This window comes from Lynx rufus, unplaced genomic scaffold, assembly GCF_022079265.1.
Source record: "Lynx rufus isolate CCGP_SWC_20201006 ecotype Redwood Valley unplaced genomic scaffold, mLynRuf1.p SCAF_7, whole genome shotgun sequence".
NCBI classification, from domain to species: domain Eukaryota; kingdom Metazoa; phylum Chordata; class Mammalia; order Carnivora; family Felidae; genus Lynx; species Lynx rufus.
Genome location: NW_025814889.1, coordinates 135,566,842 through 135,583,253, shown reverse-complemented (window position 1 = coordinate 135,583,253; position 16,412 = coordinate 135,566,842). Strand labels below are relative to the sequence as shown.

The 16,412-nt window shown below is 57.0% G+C and overlaps 1 protein-coding gene across 4 annotated transcripts in view; it reads left to right on the top strand.

The window, feature by feature from the left end:
* LOC124501436 (NADH-cytochrome b5 reductase 3) overlaps positions 1-16,412 on the top strand; it is a 28,384-nt gene that overhangs the window by 3,653 nt on the left and 8,319 nt on the right. For all 4 annotated transcript variants that reach the window (XM_047065617.1, XM_047065620.1, XM_047065618.1 and 1 more), the window contains exons 2-8: positions 4,266-4,397; positions 7,731-7,803; positions 8,189-8,295; positions 10,336-10,465; positions 10,958-11,041; positions 11,265-11,350; positions 16,311-16,410. In XM_047065617.1, the coding sequence (XP_046921573.1) occupies positions 4,266-4,397; positions 7,731-7,803; positions 8,189-8,295; positions 10,336-10,465; positions 10,958-11,041; positions 11,265-11,350; positions 16,311-16,410 (712 nt within the window). The remainder of the gene's footprint in view (positions 1-4,265; positions 4,398-7,730; positions 7,804-8,188; positions 8,296-10,335; positions 10,466-10,957; positions 11,042-11,264; positions 11,351-16,310; positions 16,411-16,412) is intronic.

The window sequence follows — 16,412 nt, the reverse complement described above, 5'->3', positions numbered from 1 at the left end:
GATCTGCTGTTTCACGGCGACTGTGACCACACGTAGGCTCTGGCCCAGCCGTTGGAGCCACGGCTGGCATCCCGGGTACGCGAGGCTGGTACTTAGAAGCTGGAAGGTCTGGGCTAGGGCTGCGGCCTCCACCCAGGGCCTCCCTGAGCCTCGGTTTCCTCATTTGTTAAATGAAGAATGCAGTTGGCCTATTTCCTAGCGCTGTGGGTCAGTGAGGAAATACAGGGGAAGGTTCTCTGCAGATTGTACAATGAGCTGCAGGCCAAGCGGCTGTGTTGGGGGAAATCAAAACTCCGGGGAGCACCAAACACAACTCCAGCTGGCTCTCACTGTCCTTCAGGTTCATCTCCAGGGCTCCCTACGATGCAAACCTAACTTCACTCCACTTTCTCCCTAACCAGTGTTCCCCATGGATATGGCTTCTCCGCTTGACATGGCAGGGCCCGTAGCAGAGGAATCTGCAGAACAGTCCTCAGTCCCAGGGGAGTTTAGAGAGGGGAGCAGGGGCTATGGGAGTCTGCTGAGGGCCTGATGAGCTAGGGAGGGGCCGGTCAGGGAAGATTTGACATTTAGACTGGGGTCTGAAGGATGAGCAGGAGTTTCCTGGCTGGATGAGGGAAGAGGAAGGGCATCTGGGGCAGAAAGAAGAGTGTGCAAAGGCCTGAGGAAAGGCTTGTGGCCAGCGTTATAGCCACATAGCAGGGGCCTTGAGTGGAGGCAGGCAGCGGGGAGCCATCGTGGGTGCTTGAGGAGGGGACGGGTGGCCTGTTGGTTTGGCAGTTGGGGCCTCATCACGAGAGGCAGGGTATGAGGCTGTGGGATTCGGGCCTTGGGCTCTGTGGCTGGGGCACAGAGAGGGCACCTGTCCTGGGAGGTGGCTCCGGAAGGGCTAGACGGGCCTGGGGTTGAGTCCTGGCTCCACCCTTGACTTGCTGTAGGACCACGTGCAAGTCACTTAACGTCTCTGAGAAACAGGGACAGTAGTATCGCTTGTGAGTGTGGTCCCCCAAGGATCGGCTGTGGTGCGCCTGGGGCAAGACACTGACCTTCTCTGGGCCTCAGTTTCCTTATCTGTAACCTGGTGATAATCACAGCGCCTACAGCCAAGGTGAAAACGAGGATTATCTCAGGGAGCTCACGTCCCACTCCTGGAGCCGAGCCAGCTTGGGAACGTTTGCTGCGTCTGCTCTGTGCACGGCTCTCTCACCTGTCTTTCTGTCCTCCCCAGCCCTGGAGGAGACTGTCCTCTTGCACTTGAGGGGGGTGGGGCCTGGAGAGGCCAGGATTCTCTCCTGAGGTCCTGAGCTGGGGCTTTAACGAGGGCCTTTAGCGAGACCCAGGATGGGTAGAACGCTGTGCGGTGCCTGGGACGCGGTAGGTGCCGGTTAAATGTGCGGCCGCCAGAGACCCCTGCCGCGTGGTGGGTGGGGCTGGAGAGGGGAGCCTTGGCTGGCTCCCACAGCCCGTTCCTTTGGACCCATCAATCACAGACCAGGGGCTCTGTGGGGTGAGGCCTGGACCGCACTCAGCTGGAGGCCCTGCCTGGGAGAGAGGCACCTTGTTCTAAGCCCGACAAAGCGCGCCTGTAACCACAGCCCACAGCCGCAACAGGGTAACTTGAAGCCGCCGGGCCGGTTTGGGGAGCAGGGGCCAGGCCTGGCTCGGGATCTTGGTGCTTCTGCCCTTCCTTCACTTGGGTATTCCATCTCCCCAGTGGTAGAGGCCCACCAAGGGTGTCAAGAGAAGCTCCTGTGTGTGCGCCCACATCGCTCTGTGGCCTGGGTACCCTTATCTCATCTCATATCTTGACTCCCCCAGGAGGTGGGCTGAGCGGTAGCTCGTACCTTCCTTCTACAGATGAGACACTGAGGCTCAGGTACTCGGCCAGAGCACCCTCCCTGGGTTGACACAAAGTGGGAATCCTGGCGAGGCTTCCAGGAAGCCAGGGAGCAGTAGGGTGGGCCTTGAGAGAGCAGGGTCCTCTCACCCAGCCCTGAGTAGGGCAAGGACCACCTCCAAGTTTATTCACTACCTCAGGAAGCCCACAAAGGAAGCAGAGAGGCCTCCGTGCTAGTAGAGAACTTGGCTCTGAGCTTCCTGGCAACCAAGGCAAAAAAGGGATCTAGTAGGACTGTGATAAGAAGAACACATGGTCGTTTGGTGAGAGAACCGAAGTCAGGGAGGTGTACTGGTCATGGGTGCCGAGCAAAACCTAAGACAGCTTTCTGGAGAAGCAGTGTTTTGTGCTCCCAGCCTCACTGTTTGAACCACCATTATGGCCTTCTCCCCGCCCCAGCCCTAGTTTTATTTTGAAGTTATTTCAAACTTACAGTGAAGTTGCAAGAATGTACGGAGAATTCTTGTAAACTTTTTGCCCAGATGGCCCAACTATAAACATTTATTGTATTTGCTTTGTTAGGTGTGTGTGCATATTTTATTTTTTTTAATTATCTGAGAGTAAGTTACAGACACAGTGTCCCTGAGTACTTCAGCGGGTGCCTCCTAAGAGCAAGGATGTTCTGTTGCCTAATTACAGGGCAGTGATCAAATCAGGAAAGTAGCGTTGATCCAATGCTCGCGTCTAATCTGTGGGCCTTAATTCATATTTTGCCAATTGCCTCAGTATTGACGTTTATAACTATTTTATTTTTGGCCCAGGATTCAATCCAAAACCACACATCACATTCCGTTGTTCTGTCTCTCTGGCCTCTGTGTTGGTTCCCTAGGCCTGTGTAAAAAATCACCACAAACTAGCGTAAAAGAAATGACTCCCTTACGGTTCTGGAGGCCAGAAGTCTGAAATCAAGGTATTGGCAGATCACCTGTCTGTCTGGAAATCTAGGGGAGGGTCCTTCTTGTCTCTTCTTGCTTCTGGTGGCTGTCGGTGACACTTGTCACGGAGTTTAGGGCCCACCAGGGTATTCCAAGATGATCTCGTCTCAAGACCCTTAGTTGAGTTGCATCTACAAAGACCCTTTTTCCAGGTGAGGACACATTCCCAGGATATGGATTTATCTTTTGGGGGCCACCGTTCAACCCACTAGAGCTTTCTTTAATCTGGACCGGTTCTCCACCCTTTCTTTGTTTTTGTTTTTTTTTTGTGTGTGTGCCATTGACATTTTTAAGGAGCCCTGGCCAGTTACTCTGGAGAATAGCCCTCACTGTTTCCTCATGGCTGTAGACAGATGAAATGATCCCGTTTCACAGATAGAGAAGCAGCTCGGGGAGGCTAAGTGATTTGCCCAGGGACAAAAAAACAGCTAGAAAGTACAGGTGGCCAGTCGTCTTTCTTTGCAAGGTTGTTCTCTCCAAATGAACCTAAGCAGTGAGCTGTCTGCCATGAGATTTGGGTTTTGTCTGTTTTTCAAAAATCGAAACCACCTCTCAGGGTCTTTCCGAGGTTGAGATGTGGGGGGCAGGGTGTTGGCAAGGAGGAGCCTCTCAGGGTCACACAGCACGGTGAGCGTGGGCCGGTAGTTGAAGAGTGTGACTGGGGAAGCAGATGGACTCAGGTTCAAATTGCAGCTCCCCACCCACCAGCTGTGTGAGTGTGGGCAAGTTGCTTCACCCCTCTGAGCTGTTTGCTCATCTGCAACCCTATGAGGGTTGTCCTGGGATGAACACCTGTGTTCTCAGAGCTTCAGGGGACCTTGCAGGTCACCTGGTCCAGTTCAGAGAGGGGAAGGGACTTACCTAGGATCACACAGCCAACAAGGAGCAGAGCTTCCCAGTGTCCAGTTCAGTGCCTCAGCTGTCCCCCACACCTGAAGGCGGAATCCTGGGGCTCAGGGGTTTGTCTGTCTAAATAGAGCTAGCACTTGAGATCACTTCGTAGGACCAGGGAAACTGACTAAAGGAAGGGAAGGAGGGAGGGAGCACAGGCACACAGTGCTCAAGGTTAAGCATAATTACTTGTGAACTTTACTCTGAGCTTCCTAGCAGCCAAAGTGAAAAGGGATACATGCCCAGTTAGGTAGCTTTCTTTGTCCTGGTTGATCTGGGAAATGGAGCTTTTCCAGTGACTTAGGAATAACTGATAGGTTTCACGTGTCTTGTTTTTGTAACTTCTCCCAGCCGACGCCAAAGTAGGTGATGGGGTTCCCTGGATGAGGATGGTGGGGGAGAGGGTGCTCCTGGAAGAGGGGACAGCATGAGCAGAGAGAGGCCTGGAGGTGTGAAACAACTGGTGTGTTTGCGGGAAAGACAGGCGGCAGGCCCCTCCCCGTGCCCACGCTGACCTCGTGGGTCTGTCACTGTCATTTCAGTTGGGCCACGTGGTCCTCTCCCCAGTCTGGTTCCTCTACAACCTGCTCATGAAGCTGTTCCATCGCTCCACCCCGGCCATCACCCTTGAGAGCCCGGACATCAAGTACCCGCTGAGGCTCATCGACAAGGAGGTGAGTGCCAGTCACCATGGGGGCAGGGTATGGGCCCCCGGAGGCTCCTCTGTCTCCCTGCCTGCATCACAGTGTTTGTTGGCACCTGCTGTGTGCCCAGGGCATGCCCCCCTCCCCCCCCCCCGAAGTAGGTCCTATTGTCTGCCCATCTCACAGATGGGAAAATTGAAGTGATGTCCCTTTCTTTTAAATGTTATTTTTTTAAATGTTTATTCATTTTTGAAAGACAGAGAGACAGAGCACAAGCAGGGGTGGGGCAGAGAGAGAGGGAGACACAGAATCCGAAGCAGGCTCCAGGCTCCGAGCTGTCAGCACAGAGCCGGATGTGGGGCTCAAACCCACGAACCATGAGATCACGACCAGAGCTGAAGTTGGACACTTAACTGACTGAGCCTCCCAGGTGCCCCGAAGTGATGTCACTTTCTAAGGCTACCAGTAAGCGGCAAAGGGATTTGAACCTATGTCTCTGACCACGGAGCCTGTTCTCTGAACCACACTCTCTATCCCACAGAAGGTCAGAGCAAGAGGGACCCCTCAGGACTTCTGGGTCTAAGCACCCATTGAACAGATGGGAAAACAGAGGGCAAAAGAGGAGTAGGGGGGTATCGGAGGTCACACTGTGTGTTAGGGGAAGGACCAGGACTCAGGCCTGCCCCTTGCCTTGGTCCCACGTGCTTCCCGTCCCGGTGCCCCTTTCCTTAAAGCTAATGACTCCTCCTCGCCCCCACGGCCATCGACCCGGGGCCTGGGGCTTCTTGGACTCAGATATCTTTTGCCTCTCTGCAGATTCCCTGCGTGACCTCATGATCCCTCTGTGTGGCTCCCCCTGCCTGTCTGGAGGGCTTGCTCCCGCCCTCCCTGTTGGACGCTTTTCCGTTTCAGACTTCTGGTCATGATTTAAAACCACGCTCTCCCTCCCTTGCCCTGCCTCCCTTTAGCAGCTGCTCTTCTCTCCCTCATCAGAACCCCTCCCTTGTGCTATTTCTGGCCGCCCGCAGCTGCCTCGGAAGGGGTGTGACAGGGAACACTGAGTCATGGAGCAGAGAAAGTCACCTGCGAGGCCCTGAACCCTGGGCCCCCGCTCCACCCTAGGCTCCACATCGGTCCCAAGTCCCCGAGGTGCAGAACTGGGGCTTCCTGAGCGGCTTTCGTAGCAGGAGTTCATGGAAAAGTCAAAAACCAAAGAGGAAAAAAACCCGCCACTTCCCAGATGAGACCAGACTTACCCTTTCAATAGGTTTTGTAGACATTTTAACAATTTTTTTTTAATTTTTTTTTTTTTTTTAACGTTTATTTATTTTTTTGAGACAGAGACAGAGCATGAACAGGGGAGGGTCAGAGAGAGGGAGACGCAGAATCTGAAACAGGCTCCAGGCTCTGAGCTGTCAGCACAGAGCCTGACGCGGGGCTTGAACTCACGGACCGCGAGATCATGACCTGAGCCGAAGTCGGCCGCTTAACCGACTGAGCCACCCAGGCGCCCCATCATTTTAACAATTTTAATTCCAGAAGTAATGTATGATTTATATGTGTTCACTCTAAAAATCCTGTTTATAAAGTATGAATGCCCCATCCTTCCCATCCCCCCCACACCACCCCTGTGCAGAGGGTCCCATTCATGGGCCAGTGTGAGCCTTCTTCTGGGCATCACATTCGCGTATATATGATGTATGGAGTTTTAGGTGTGTACTTACTTTCTCTTTCTTTTAATAGCCTGATTAAAAAAATTTTTTTTTATTATTTTTGAGAGAGAGAGAGAGAAAGCATGTGAGCGGGGAAGGGGCAGAGAGGATCTGAAGCAGGCTCTGTTGATAGCAGTGAGCCCGACATGGGACTCGAACTCACGGACCGCGAGATCATGACCTGAGCTGAAGTTGGACGCTTAACCGACTGAGCCCCCCAGGCTCCCCTGGTTCATTATTATTATCTTTTAAATTTATTTATCTTTGGGAAAGCATAAGCAGGGGAGGGGAAGAGAGGGGGACAGGGGATCTGAAGCGGGCTCTGTACTGAGAGTGGAGAGGCTGATGTGGGGCTCGAACCCACGAACTGCGAGACCGTGACCTGAGCCGCAGTTGGGCGCTCAACTGACGGAGCCGCCCAGGTGCACCCCTAGTTCATTGATGACTGTCTCGTATTTCCTCATAGGGACGTCACACAGTGGACCCCCCCAGTTCCCTTTGACCGGGCCTGTGGCAAAAGTCCTAGCAGTTAAATCTGCCCCATGCCCGTTATAGCCTAGTGGTGGCTTTTTGGGGTCAGCAGGTGGGTCGACTTTGGGAAACTTTCGCCGAGCTCCCCCACAGACACAGGGAGGCCCCCACCGCCTGCCCTTCCTGGGCCCACTGACTTGCAAGGTCCCCTTGAACCTCTGGGGCTCTACTGCTCAGCTCATCATGGCCAGCAGCCGAATGCCGGCACTGTGCGGAGCTCTGCACCGATGTTCGCGCGTGACTTCTGCTGTGCCTTGCTAGCGTTGGCCGGCACAATAATTATCGGTGTTTTTCCCTCGTTTCTGTTCTTCTTCCAAAAACTGGCATGTGGGTTTCTGACCTGGAGCCCCAGGACCAGTTGAGAATCCTGGGCTCTGTTCCCAGGAGGCCCGGGGCTCAGTTTGCATGGAGTGCAAGGTTTCCGGGGGATGCGGCTTCGGGCCTGGGCTTCTGGGGCGGGGAGACCCCTGGCTGCCGAGCCCAGTGTCCTGAGAGGTGGCTGGGCTCTGGCTTCCTGAGATCAGACCCCCGGGCTCTGCTTGCACACTTCAGGGACGCTCAGAGTGTTGCTCCGTGCCTTCAGAGAAGTCTGTTGTCCCCAGTGATGACACCGTGTCCACGAGCGCACGTTGCCACATCGCCCAGTCTCACGTGGGCGTGAACGTGTGCCCGACAGCTGCCTGCCGTCCGAACGGCCCCTCCACACCCACGCTCCTGGCTGCACCGGGTGCAGGGGAGACCCCACAGAGGCCTTGTCTCGGCCCTGCCCCTAGTTTGCCAGCCCGGGGCCCGAGCTCTTCCTGCCACCCCAGGACACTGTCCAAGCTGACGGCAGGCTTGGGTCCTCTCTCTTGCCCCCAGAATTGCCTGAGCCATCTGGCAGCCTTCCTTTGGGATCCGAGTTCATTCCTTACCCCGACCACCTTGCTGTGTGGCCCCGGTTGGGTCCCTGCCCTTCTCTGGGCCCGTGAGAGCAGAGGCACACCCAGTGTTGGCCCACATGTGTGAAGCTTGTGAGTCCACGTGAATCAGCACCGCTTCTCACACTGGGCGCTGGGAGCTCGGCGGTCGGGGGTCCCCCTGCCCCGGGTGCCGTCTAACAGCTCGGGCCTCCCTGCAGGTTATCAACCATGACACCCGGCGGTTCCGCTTCGCCCTGCCGTCGCCCCAGCACATCCTGGGCCTCCCCATCGGTGAGCGCAGCCCTGACCCAGCCCGAGTGGAACCGGGTGCTGGGCCGCAGGGGTGGGAGCTTTGCCCTTGAACTAGGGAGAGTGGGGAAGGCTTCAAGGAGAAGGTGACAGCCATGGGGGCCTCCAGGGATGAGCGTCAGCCGGAGAGGGGAAGTCGCTGCTGTCCCCGGCAGCGGTACCAGCGTGAGCAAAGGTGTGGCTGCAGGAACTGGGACGTGGTGGGAATCCCCGTGGGGGCGGGCAGGGGGTCGTGGAGCCGAAGCCAGGCCAGGCTTTCAGTACGGGGTGGGGCAAAGGGCGGTGAGTTGACTGGCCTCAGTGGACCCTGCAGAGGCAGTTGGCGGCCCCTCCAGAACTCCCGGAATCATCCCTCCTCGTCCTGCAGGCCAGCACATCTACCTCTCGGCTCGAATCGATGGAAACCTGGTCATCCGGCCCTACACTCCCGTCTCCAGCGATGACGACAAGGGTTTTGTGGACCTGGTCATCAAGGTGAGGTCTCAGGGCCATGACCGCGTGGGGGCAGGGCTGACCTGGTCTCTGAAGGCCCGGTGCCCCCTTGCACCTGGTTTCTGAACGATCGGCAAACTCTGGCTCCCCAGCAAAAGCCAATATGGAGGTCTTGGCAGAGGGCAGGCGCTGGGGCTCGGGATGAGTGTCTTCAACTCAGGACAGATCGTCTGCAGAAGAGAAACCAGGAAGGTCGAGCAGCTCGTGCAGGGCTCACCTTCCCGCTCTTGGACGGGCAAAGCCTGGGGCGCTGGGTCCCTGGCGGTGGCCCCTGGGTGCTCGCTTCACTGCACTCGGTCACGCGGTCTTGTGACCAGCAGGTCCTTCCCTGAGCACATTTTCCTGAAGAAACGGCCCACTGGCCCCTCAGGAGCAGTGTGAGGAGCTTGGGGCTGTTGTCTGGAGACCTGGGATCCATCGTGGGTCAGGGCTGAGCACACACTGTGGAGACGCAGCCTTTAGAACCAGAGAGGCGCAGAATAACCAACAAGGATCTTAAAAATCATCGTATTGAGTGGAAAAAGCAATGCCAGCCACAGCACAGTACGCTTTTGTGACAGTTAGAAGCACAGGCTTTCCAGAATGATCCATGTTCTTGGATTACACGTCCAACTACTGTGAACCAGCCCAGGCCTGGATGTGGGCTGTCGGAGGCCCTCCCAGTATGGGCCCCAACCCCCATGGCCACCCTGGCTCAGCGTTCCTGTGGACCAGGCTTACTGTCCTACCTCCGCTGCGTGGGTCCCCTCACTAGGCGCTTCATGGTGGAGGGACCGGCAGAGACCCCCTCTGGGCCAGAGCTGAGGCCCAGGGGCTGTGAGGGCAGGAAGGGAGCAGGGTCTGTCAGTCCAGGCTGTGGCCTGGGTCCCTCCTTAGCTTGGGGTCATTTTGATCGTGCTGGGTGCCCAGGCCTAGCCTCGGGAGCCTGTCTTTGCCTGGAGAGCGGACCCCCTTGCTCCAGGGGACAAACATGTGAGACTGAGCGCCTGGAATGGCACCAGAGGTGAGGCAGGTGGGGTGATGGGCGCTGCTCCCCTGGGCAGGCAACAGGGGGTGAGATGTGGGGGCCGAGGACGCGTTGCCCAGACAGAGAGGAAGGAAAAGGACCTTCCCGGTGCAAAGGCCCTGAAGTCAGAAGGAGGCTTTTAGACTGACGCAAAGGGCGGGGGCTTCAGAGGACAAGAAGGGGGAGGTTGGGGGGCAGGCAGGGCCTTGGGGGCCCGGTAAGGTTTGGGCCGTTATCCAGAAGGAGAGGGAAGGCGGTCCGGTTCGGACCTCTGTTCTTGTTGGAATCACTCAAGCCGGATGTGCAGAAGGTGTCGGTGGGGGGGATCCAAGTAGAGGATGGGAGACTCAGGAAGACCAGACCCTCCTGCCTCAGAGACCTTGCTCCCTGCTCCCACTTGGCCAGAGTCCTGGCCCACATGCCTCTCCCTGTCCCCGCACCCTCCCCAGGCGCCCCCTCCCTGCCCATCACTCCTGCTTGCCCCTCGAGGCCCAGCACCCTCAGCCCTGGCCAGGGTGAGCTGCTCACCCTCGGTCTCCCCGTGTCTTTCTCGTAGCCCTTCCCTTCTTCCAGAGGGGAAGTCCCAAAGGGCACGGCGGGGTGGTGGGTGGCGGTGGGGAATTGTTCCAGGAGCGCTGTCTCTATGACAGCACAGAACGGAAAGAGCTGAGGATACACAGGAGGGGTGGGGCCCAGCCCATCTCCCCAGAGGCTTTTCTGCACTGGCCTCGTGGGAATCTCCTGCAGGGAGGGGGCACGGAGACAGTTCTCCGCAGAACGTTGATGCAGCAGGCCCTCGGGTTGGTCGCCTTGTGCAGTAGGCCGAGGCTCTGTGTTCCCGGGGGATGTTGGGGAAGGGCAGACTTCGGGGGGGCTGGCACGCAGACGACTGGCCGGGGCACTGCGTGAGAAAGCCACACACAGGCTGCAGAAGAAACCCAGAAGAGGTTCCTCTCGTCCCTCTGTGGCCCAGAGCTTACCCTGGTGACCCTGCGGACTGTGGGAATGTCTTGCAGGTTTACTTCAAAGATACCCATCCCAAGTTTCCTGCTGGGGGCAAGATGTCCCAGTACCTGGAAAGCATGAAGATTGGGGACACCATTGAGTTCCGGGGCCCGAACGGGCTGCTGGTCTACCAGGGCAAAGGTGACTTGGGTTGGAATCCCGGGGCCCTGCGGGCGCGGTGAAGGTTGGGTGCAGGGCCCGATTCTGCCGCTGTCTGGGTGGGTGACTCTTGTTGGGCAGGCCGTCTCCTCTCTGGGGCCTCGGTTTATTCGGCCATAGAGGAGGGAGATTGGCCAGCACAGGGCCTGCACACGGGCTGCCCTCGGGGGCCAGATGTGGCCCCCAGACCAGCTTGGTTTGTCTGAAAACAAGTGAAAGCTTCGAGCTGGAGCACGTCCCGCTCCCCAGCCCCCCCGCTGCCCCCCAGTACCGTCTGCGGTGGGAGTGAGGGGCTCACCCCTGCACTCCCCTTGGCCTGTAGCTCCGCCTTCCCATCGTCTCCCTGCCCCCGGCTGGCTGCCCACACCTCAGGCCCCCGAAGCGGGAGCGGGTTCCCCAGCCCGTCCAGCCCCAAGTACCGCCTGTTTGAGAGCTGGGGTCTCCCCGTCTCCTTCTACCTTCTCCTCTCCCCAGGAAAGTTTGCCATCCGTCCAGACAAGAAATCCAACCCCGTCATCAAGACGGCGAAGTCTGTCGGCATGATTGCAGGAGGCACCGGTATGTGGACCCAGAGCCCTTCGCTGAGCCCCCAGCAGGCAGATGTCACGGGTCAGGGTCAGGGCACAGATAGAAGCAGTCGTGAGCTCCCCGAGGTCGGGAGCCCGGGCCTGGTTGTCCTGGCACCTCCCCTCCACCCCACCCCGTGCCTGCCTGGCGCTGCTGGGCCTGCGTGCCCGTACACGGCTGGTACTCACAGCGCGGGGGGGCTGATGTTTTGCAGGCATCACTCCGATGCTGCAAGTGATCCGCGCCATCATGAAAGACCCAGACGACCACACCGTGTGCCACCTGCTCTTTGCCAACCAGGTCAGTGTTTCCGACACAGATATGTGGGCCCGGCTCCCCCAGAGGGGGTGCCAGCCCCTGCGGGGCACCCATCGGGGGGTCTGCATGGCTCTGTGGCTGAAACGTGAGGGTCCTCTGAGCGTCCTGTGCACGGGTAGCTTTCGCTGTAGCTGTAGCTGGTGGGCATCAGGCTTTACAGTCCAGAGCCCAGGGTCTGACCTGAGTGGGGCTGCTCGGGGGGCGGGGGGGGGGGGGAGGGGGGGAGGGGGTGATGCTCCTGGAGCACCCCCCACCCTGGGGTTTGCTCCCTGGCTGCTTCCTCTGAATCTCAGAGCTCACTCCACAAACAGTGAGGAACCCGGCAGTGAAGGGCAAGAACACTGGGCTGGGTGGGGGCTGGCCTGGAGCCAGAGGGGCCGAGAGCACACGTGCATGCCGTCCCTGAGCTGGGGGTGTTGGGGCGGGGTTTGGACCCGGTCTCTCTGGCTCCTGAGTGCGTGTCCCCCTGCCCAGGCCTGCCGTGTGGCCTTGGGCAAGCCACTTGCCGTCTCTGGGCTCTGCTCCCTCATTGTGGAATGAACTGATGAAGCCAGGTCATCCCAAGGGTCTTTCTAGATTCATTGTTTTATGACTGAATGTGTGGGTTTTGCAGAGTGATACTCCTTTGGGGCAAAGCCAAGGTGAGACACCCATCCCCCAACGGTGGGGGGGCCATGCCCAGCCCCCCGAGCCTCTCGGATGTGGTTCAGGTCAGCTTGCCCCAGGGCCCATCTTTGAGGAACCAAGCTCAGAGGGGGAGGGGCCTGCCTGAGTCCTTGGACCCGCACAGCTGCAGGACACAGCTCTGAGGCCCACCGAGGGGGCTGCCAAGGGGCCCGGGGGTGGGTGGGAAGAGCCAGTGTTCTGAGGTGGTGGGGATGGGGTGAGGTGGGATGGGGGGACACTGGTTCCACTTGGTGCTGCTGGGTTAGTCTCTGGAGGCCGTCAGTCCTCTGTCACCTGAACAGGACATCCTCACGCCTGTCGGCCCACTGGGCTGGGCGGTAGAATGATCTCCACTTTATATAGCTCTGGGCTCAGAGACCCGGAGAGGTGCTGGACCTGCCAGTCGCACAGGAAGGAGCGCGACCAGGACTCGAGGCAGAGCGTAGTGTACGAGAGTAACTGTATTTTAGGAAATACTGTCTTGTTTTACGTTTTTGCAAGCCTTTGTGATGTGTGGCTTAGGGGAAGCCGCTGGATCCCGTATCTGGTTTTGCGTTCCGTTGGGGCAGCGTGGCAGGTCACGGAGCCTTCGGGAGTCCCAGTGGGCGCCGTGATGGAAGGAGAGTGAAACGTGCACACAAGGTGCTAGTGTTCTGGGAAGACAGAGTGTCTGTGCGCAGCCAAGAAAGTTTGAAAAGAGAGAATAACAGGGTAGAATTGATCGTGCTACTAACACATCTGTGATGGAAATAGTGGCTCCAAAGCCACACACGAGAACTGGGCTTACTGGGGCTTAAGCATTTCCAGGTGACACGATGGAAAATCCAGACTGTGCCGGAACATGCTAGAACACATGGCTATTTACATTTAAGTTAGCGAAGATTAACTAAGATGGAAAACACCCTCTCTCGTGGGTTCCGTAGCCACGCGTGGCATGCGGTTACTGTATCGGGTAACACAGATCCGGAACATTCCCACATCCATCGTGGCAGAAAGTTCGGTTGAATAGCACTGGCCGAGGGACAGGGCCGAGTATACACGAGACTGTCCAGTTGGTGCAGGTGGCGTCTCAAACCCGAGGAGAGAGACGGAAAGGAGCGTTGGGTCAGCTGCTATGACTTTGGAAAGTGCTGAGTAGACCCTACTTTAACCTTAAAGTAAAATGAGATTTAGGTTAAAAATGTACGTGTAGAAAAGTGGTGCGTTAGAGGCGCCTGGTGAGCCTTTTTGTGAGTGCTGAATGAATGAGTGGGGATGGGCCGTCTAAACAAAACACCAAAGGAGAGCCCATCTGCTTAAAAATGGAAAAAAAAAAAAACCTATAAATGAGGTAGATAAACAGCTGGGGAAGAAACCCATGCTGCAGCACCACTATAGAAAGAGTCTTTTCAAACCAAAGAGATAGAGCTAGGGATACAACGTCTCTCTTTTTGAAACAATAATAAATACGGGCACCTGGCTGGCTCATTTGGAAGAGCGTGAGACTCGATCTCGGGGCCATGGGTTCAAGCCCCACACTGGGTGTAGAGATTGCTTAAAAGCAAACACACAAACGTGAGATCGACGCTCCGTGCCTCTGATGGGCAGAGCTGTGAAACGGTCATTACACAGTGCTGGCAAAGCTGTAGGAAGACAGACAGTCTCGTCGCTGCTGGTGTGAGAGAGGCCCACCCAGGGAATACGGGGCTGCGGGTATTGAATGCCTTCCCCACGTGGAATTTTCTGCCCCAAACTCCACTTTCGCAGATTCATCTAAGAACTTGGCAGGGCAGTGAGGATGGTCAAGGAGACATTGTTTGTGAAGAGGGTGTTCAGAACGATTTAAATGTCCTTCAGCAGGAGGGGCGCCTGGGTGGCTCAGTCGGTTAAGCGTCCGACTTCAGCCAGGTCACGATCTCGCGGTCCGTGAGTTCGAGCCCCGCGTCAGGCTCTGGGCTGATGGCTCGGAGCCTGGAGCCTGCTTCCGATTCTGTGTCTCCCTCTCTCTCTGCCCCTCCCCTGTTCATGCTCTGTCTCTCTCTGTCTCAAAAATAAATAAACGTTGGGGCGCCTGGGTGGCGCAGTCAGTTAAGCGTCCGACTTCAGCCAGGTCACGATCTCGCGGTCTGGGAGTTCGAGCCCCGCATCAGGCTCTGGGCTGATGGCTCAGAGCCTGGAGCCTGTTTCCGATTCTGTGTCTCCCTCTCTCTCTGCCCCTCCCCCGTTCATGCTCTGTCTCTCTCTGTCCCAAAAATAAATAAACGTTGAAAAATAAATAAACGTTAAAAAAAAAATTTTTTTTTTTAAAATAAATGTCCTTCAGCAGGGAACAGTCCGTTGGTCCAGCACAAGCTGGGCAGCTGGTAAGGGAAGTGTTGGTGCTCAGAGGCCGGTGACGCGTGGGGGGTCTGCGGTGCGTTCTTTCCTTAGGAGAGCAGGTGGCGGGGCGCCTGGGTGGCTCAGTCGGTTAAGTGTCCGACTTCAGCCTAGGTCACGATCTCGGTGTTCCCGAGTTCCAGCCTCAGAGCCTGAAGCCTGTTTCAGATTCTGTGTCTCCTTCCCTCTCTCTGCCCCTTCCCCACTCATGCTCTGTCTCTCTCAAAAATAAATAAACGTTAAAAAAAAAAAAAAAAAAAAAGAGCAGGTGGCAAGGTGGCCTGCACGCCCTGGTCCTATTTTTGTTAAAAAGAAAGTATATGTAGTTATTAGAAAACAAAGTGTAGGGGCGCCTGGGTGGCTCCGTCAGTCAAGTGTCTGACTCTTGATTTCAGCTCAGGTCATGATCTCATGGTTTGTGAGATCGAGCCCCGCGTCAGGCTCAGTGCTGATAGAATGGAGGCTGCTTGGGATTCTCTTCTTCTCCCTGCCCCTCCCCTGCTCTCTCACATGCACGTGCTCACTCTCTCTCTCTTCAAATAAATAAATAAATAAATAAACCAACAAACATGAAAAGAAAAAGAAAACCAAGTCTAAAAGATACACAAAAAATTCTAACGTGTTATCTCTATCAGGTAATAGACTGACCTGATAAGACTATAGGGTGATTTTTCTTTTCTCCTATATTTTCTATAGTCTTTCACACCGAGCTTGTCGAGCCTGAGCCCTGGCCGTGTTCTCACTCCCATCAGCACAGGCACGGCCCCCTGCCCCCCTTAGAAATGGGAGAAACGATCAACACCCTCCTCCCCGAGACACTCAGAGGCTCGTGCTTCCTGCCTGCAGCCCATTTCCCAGAGGGGAACACTGAGGGGTCAGGACTGCGGGGTCCTTATGAGAACAAGTACGGCTGGGTCAGCCCCTCCTGTAGCAAGACGCCCTCCACGCAGCGGGTACTCAGCAAATGCTCATTGCTGTGGCTTCGAATTATTTGTCTTTTCCTGCCCACCTCTCGATGCCACTAAGTGCCCCCAATAGTCCCTTTCGCTGAGCCTGTCCGGGTGCCGTTGGTCACGTGGGACAGAGAAAATACATCTCCGCATCTCTCGCTGTCTGCCTCCGTGGGGAGGGCCATTCTGCCCTGGCCCAGGGGCTCAGTAGTGCTTTGTGAGTGGGCGATCCCTTGGCCCCCAGTTTAATAACAGTCCCATGAGGTCAGTTAGGCTGCCCACTGATTGGAGGAGCCCCTTCTATCTTCTGTGATCTGTGAACGCATGAGGCAAAGGCCTGTGGTCAGAGGGCCTATGTGAGGAGCACGCCGATGCCCCTGGGGAGTCCGGGAAGGCTTCCTGGAGGAGGTGGTACCAGGCTGAAGGACAGGGTCACATGGGGCCAGCCGGATGAGGCCGGTGTGAGCAGAGAGTGGGGAGCTGTAGGTCGAGCAGGGGGTCAGCATGGGCGAGGCTGTGGAAGGAGCGGGTGTGACCCGGGGAGCAGTGTCTCCGTTTAGCAGTTTACGGATATACAGCCCGAGACGCCAGAGTACAGAGGCTTGGCCGAGGGATGAGGGTGGCGGGACCGTTGGCTCTTTTAAGTGGACGGTCAGGACGGTCCCTCCCTGTTCTGCGGTTGCGTGTGCCCGGCCTCGTTTGCTCGCTCTCCCCGCTCCCGCTTACAGGGGGCACGTCTCCCACAGCGCTGGGCGCCTTCCGCAGACGCCGTTTGTAATGAACGTCTGGTCTGCAGCTTTGATCCGCTCCTCCGGCGAGGTGGGCAGAGCGGGGCGGGGGTTTCTGGGAGTTTCTGGGAGTCTGGCTCGGCTCCGCCGGGCCGCACCCCAGCAAGCGCCGCCAAGTGCGTGGCCCCCAGCGGGTGGGATGACGAGCCGTCCCTGCTGACCGCTGGGCCCTGTCCCCCGCAGACTGAGAAGGACATCCTGCTGCGGCCCGAGCTGGAGGAACTGAGGAACGAACATTCTGCTCGCTTCAAGCTCTGGTACACGGTGGACAAAGCCCCCGAAGGT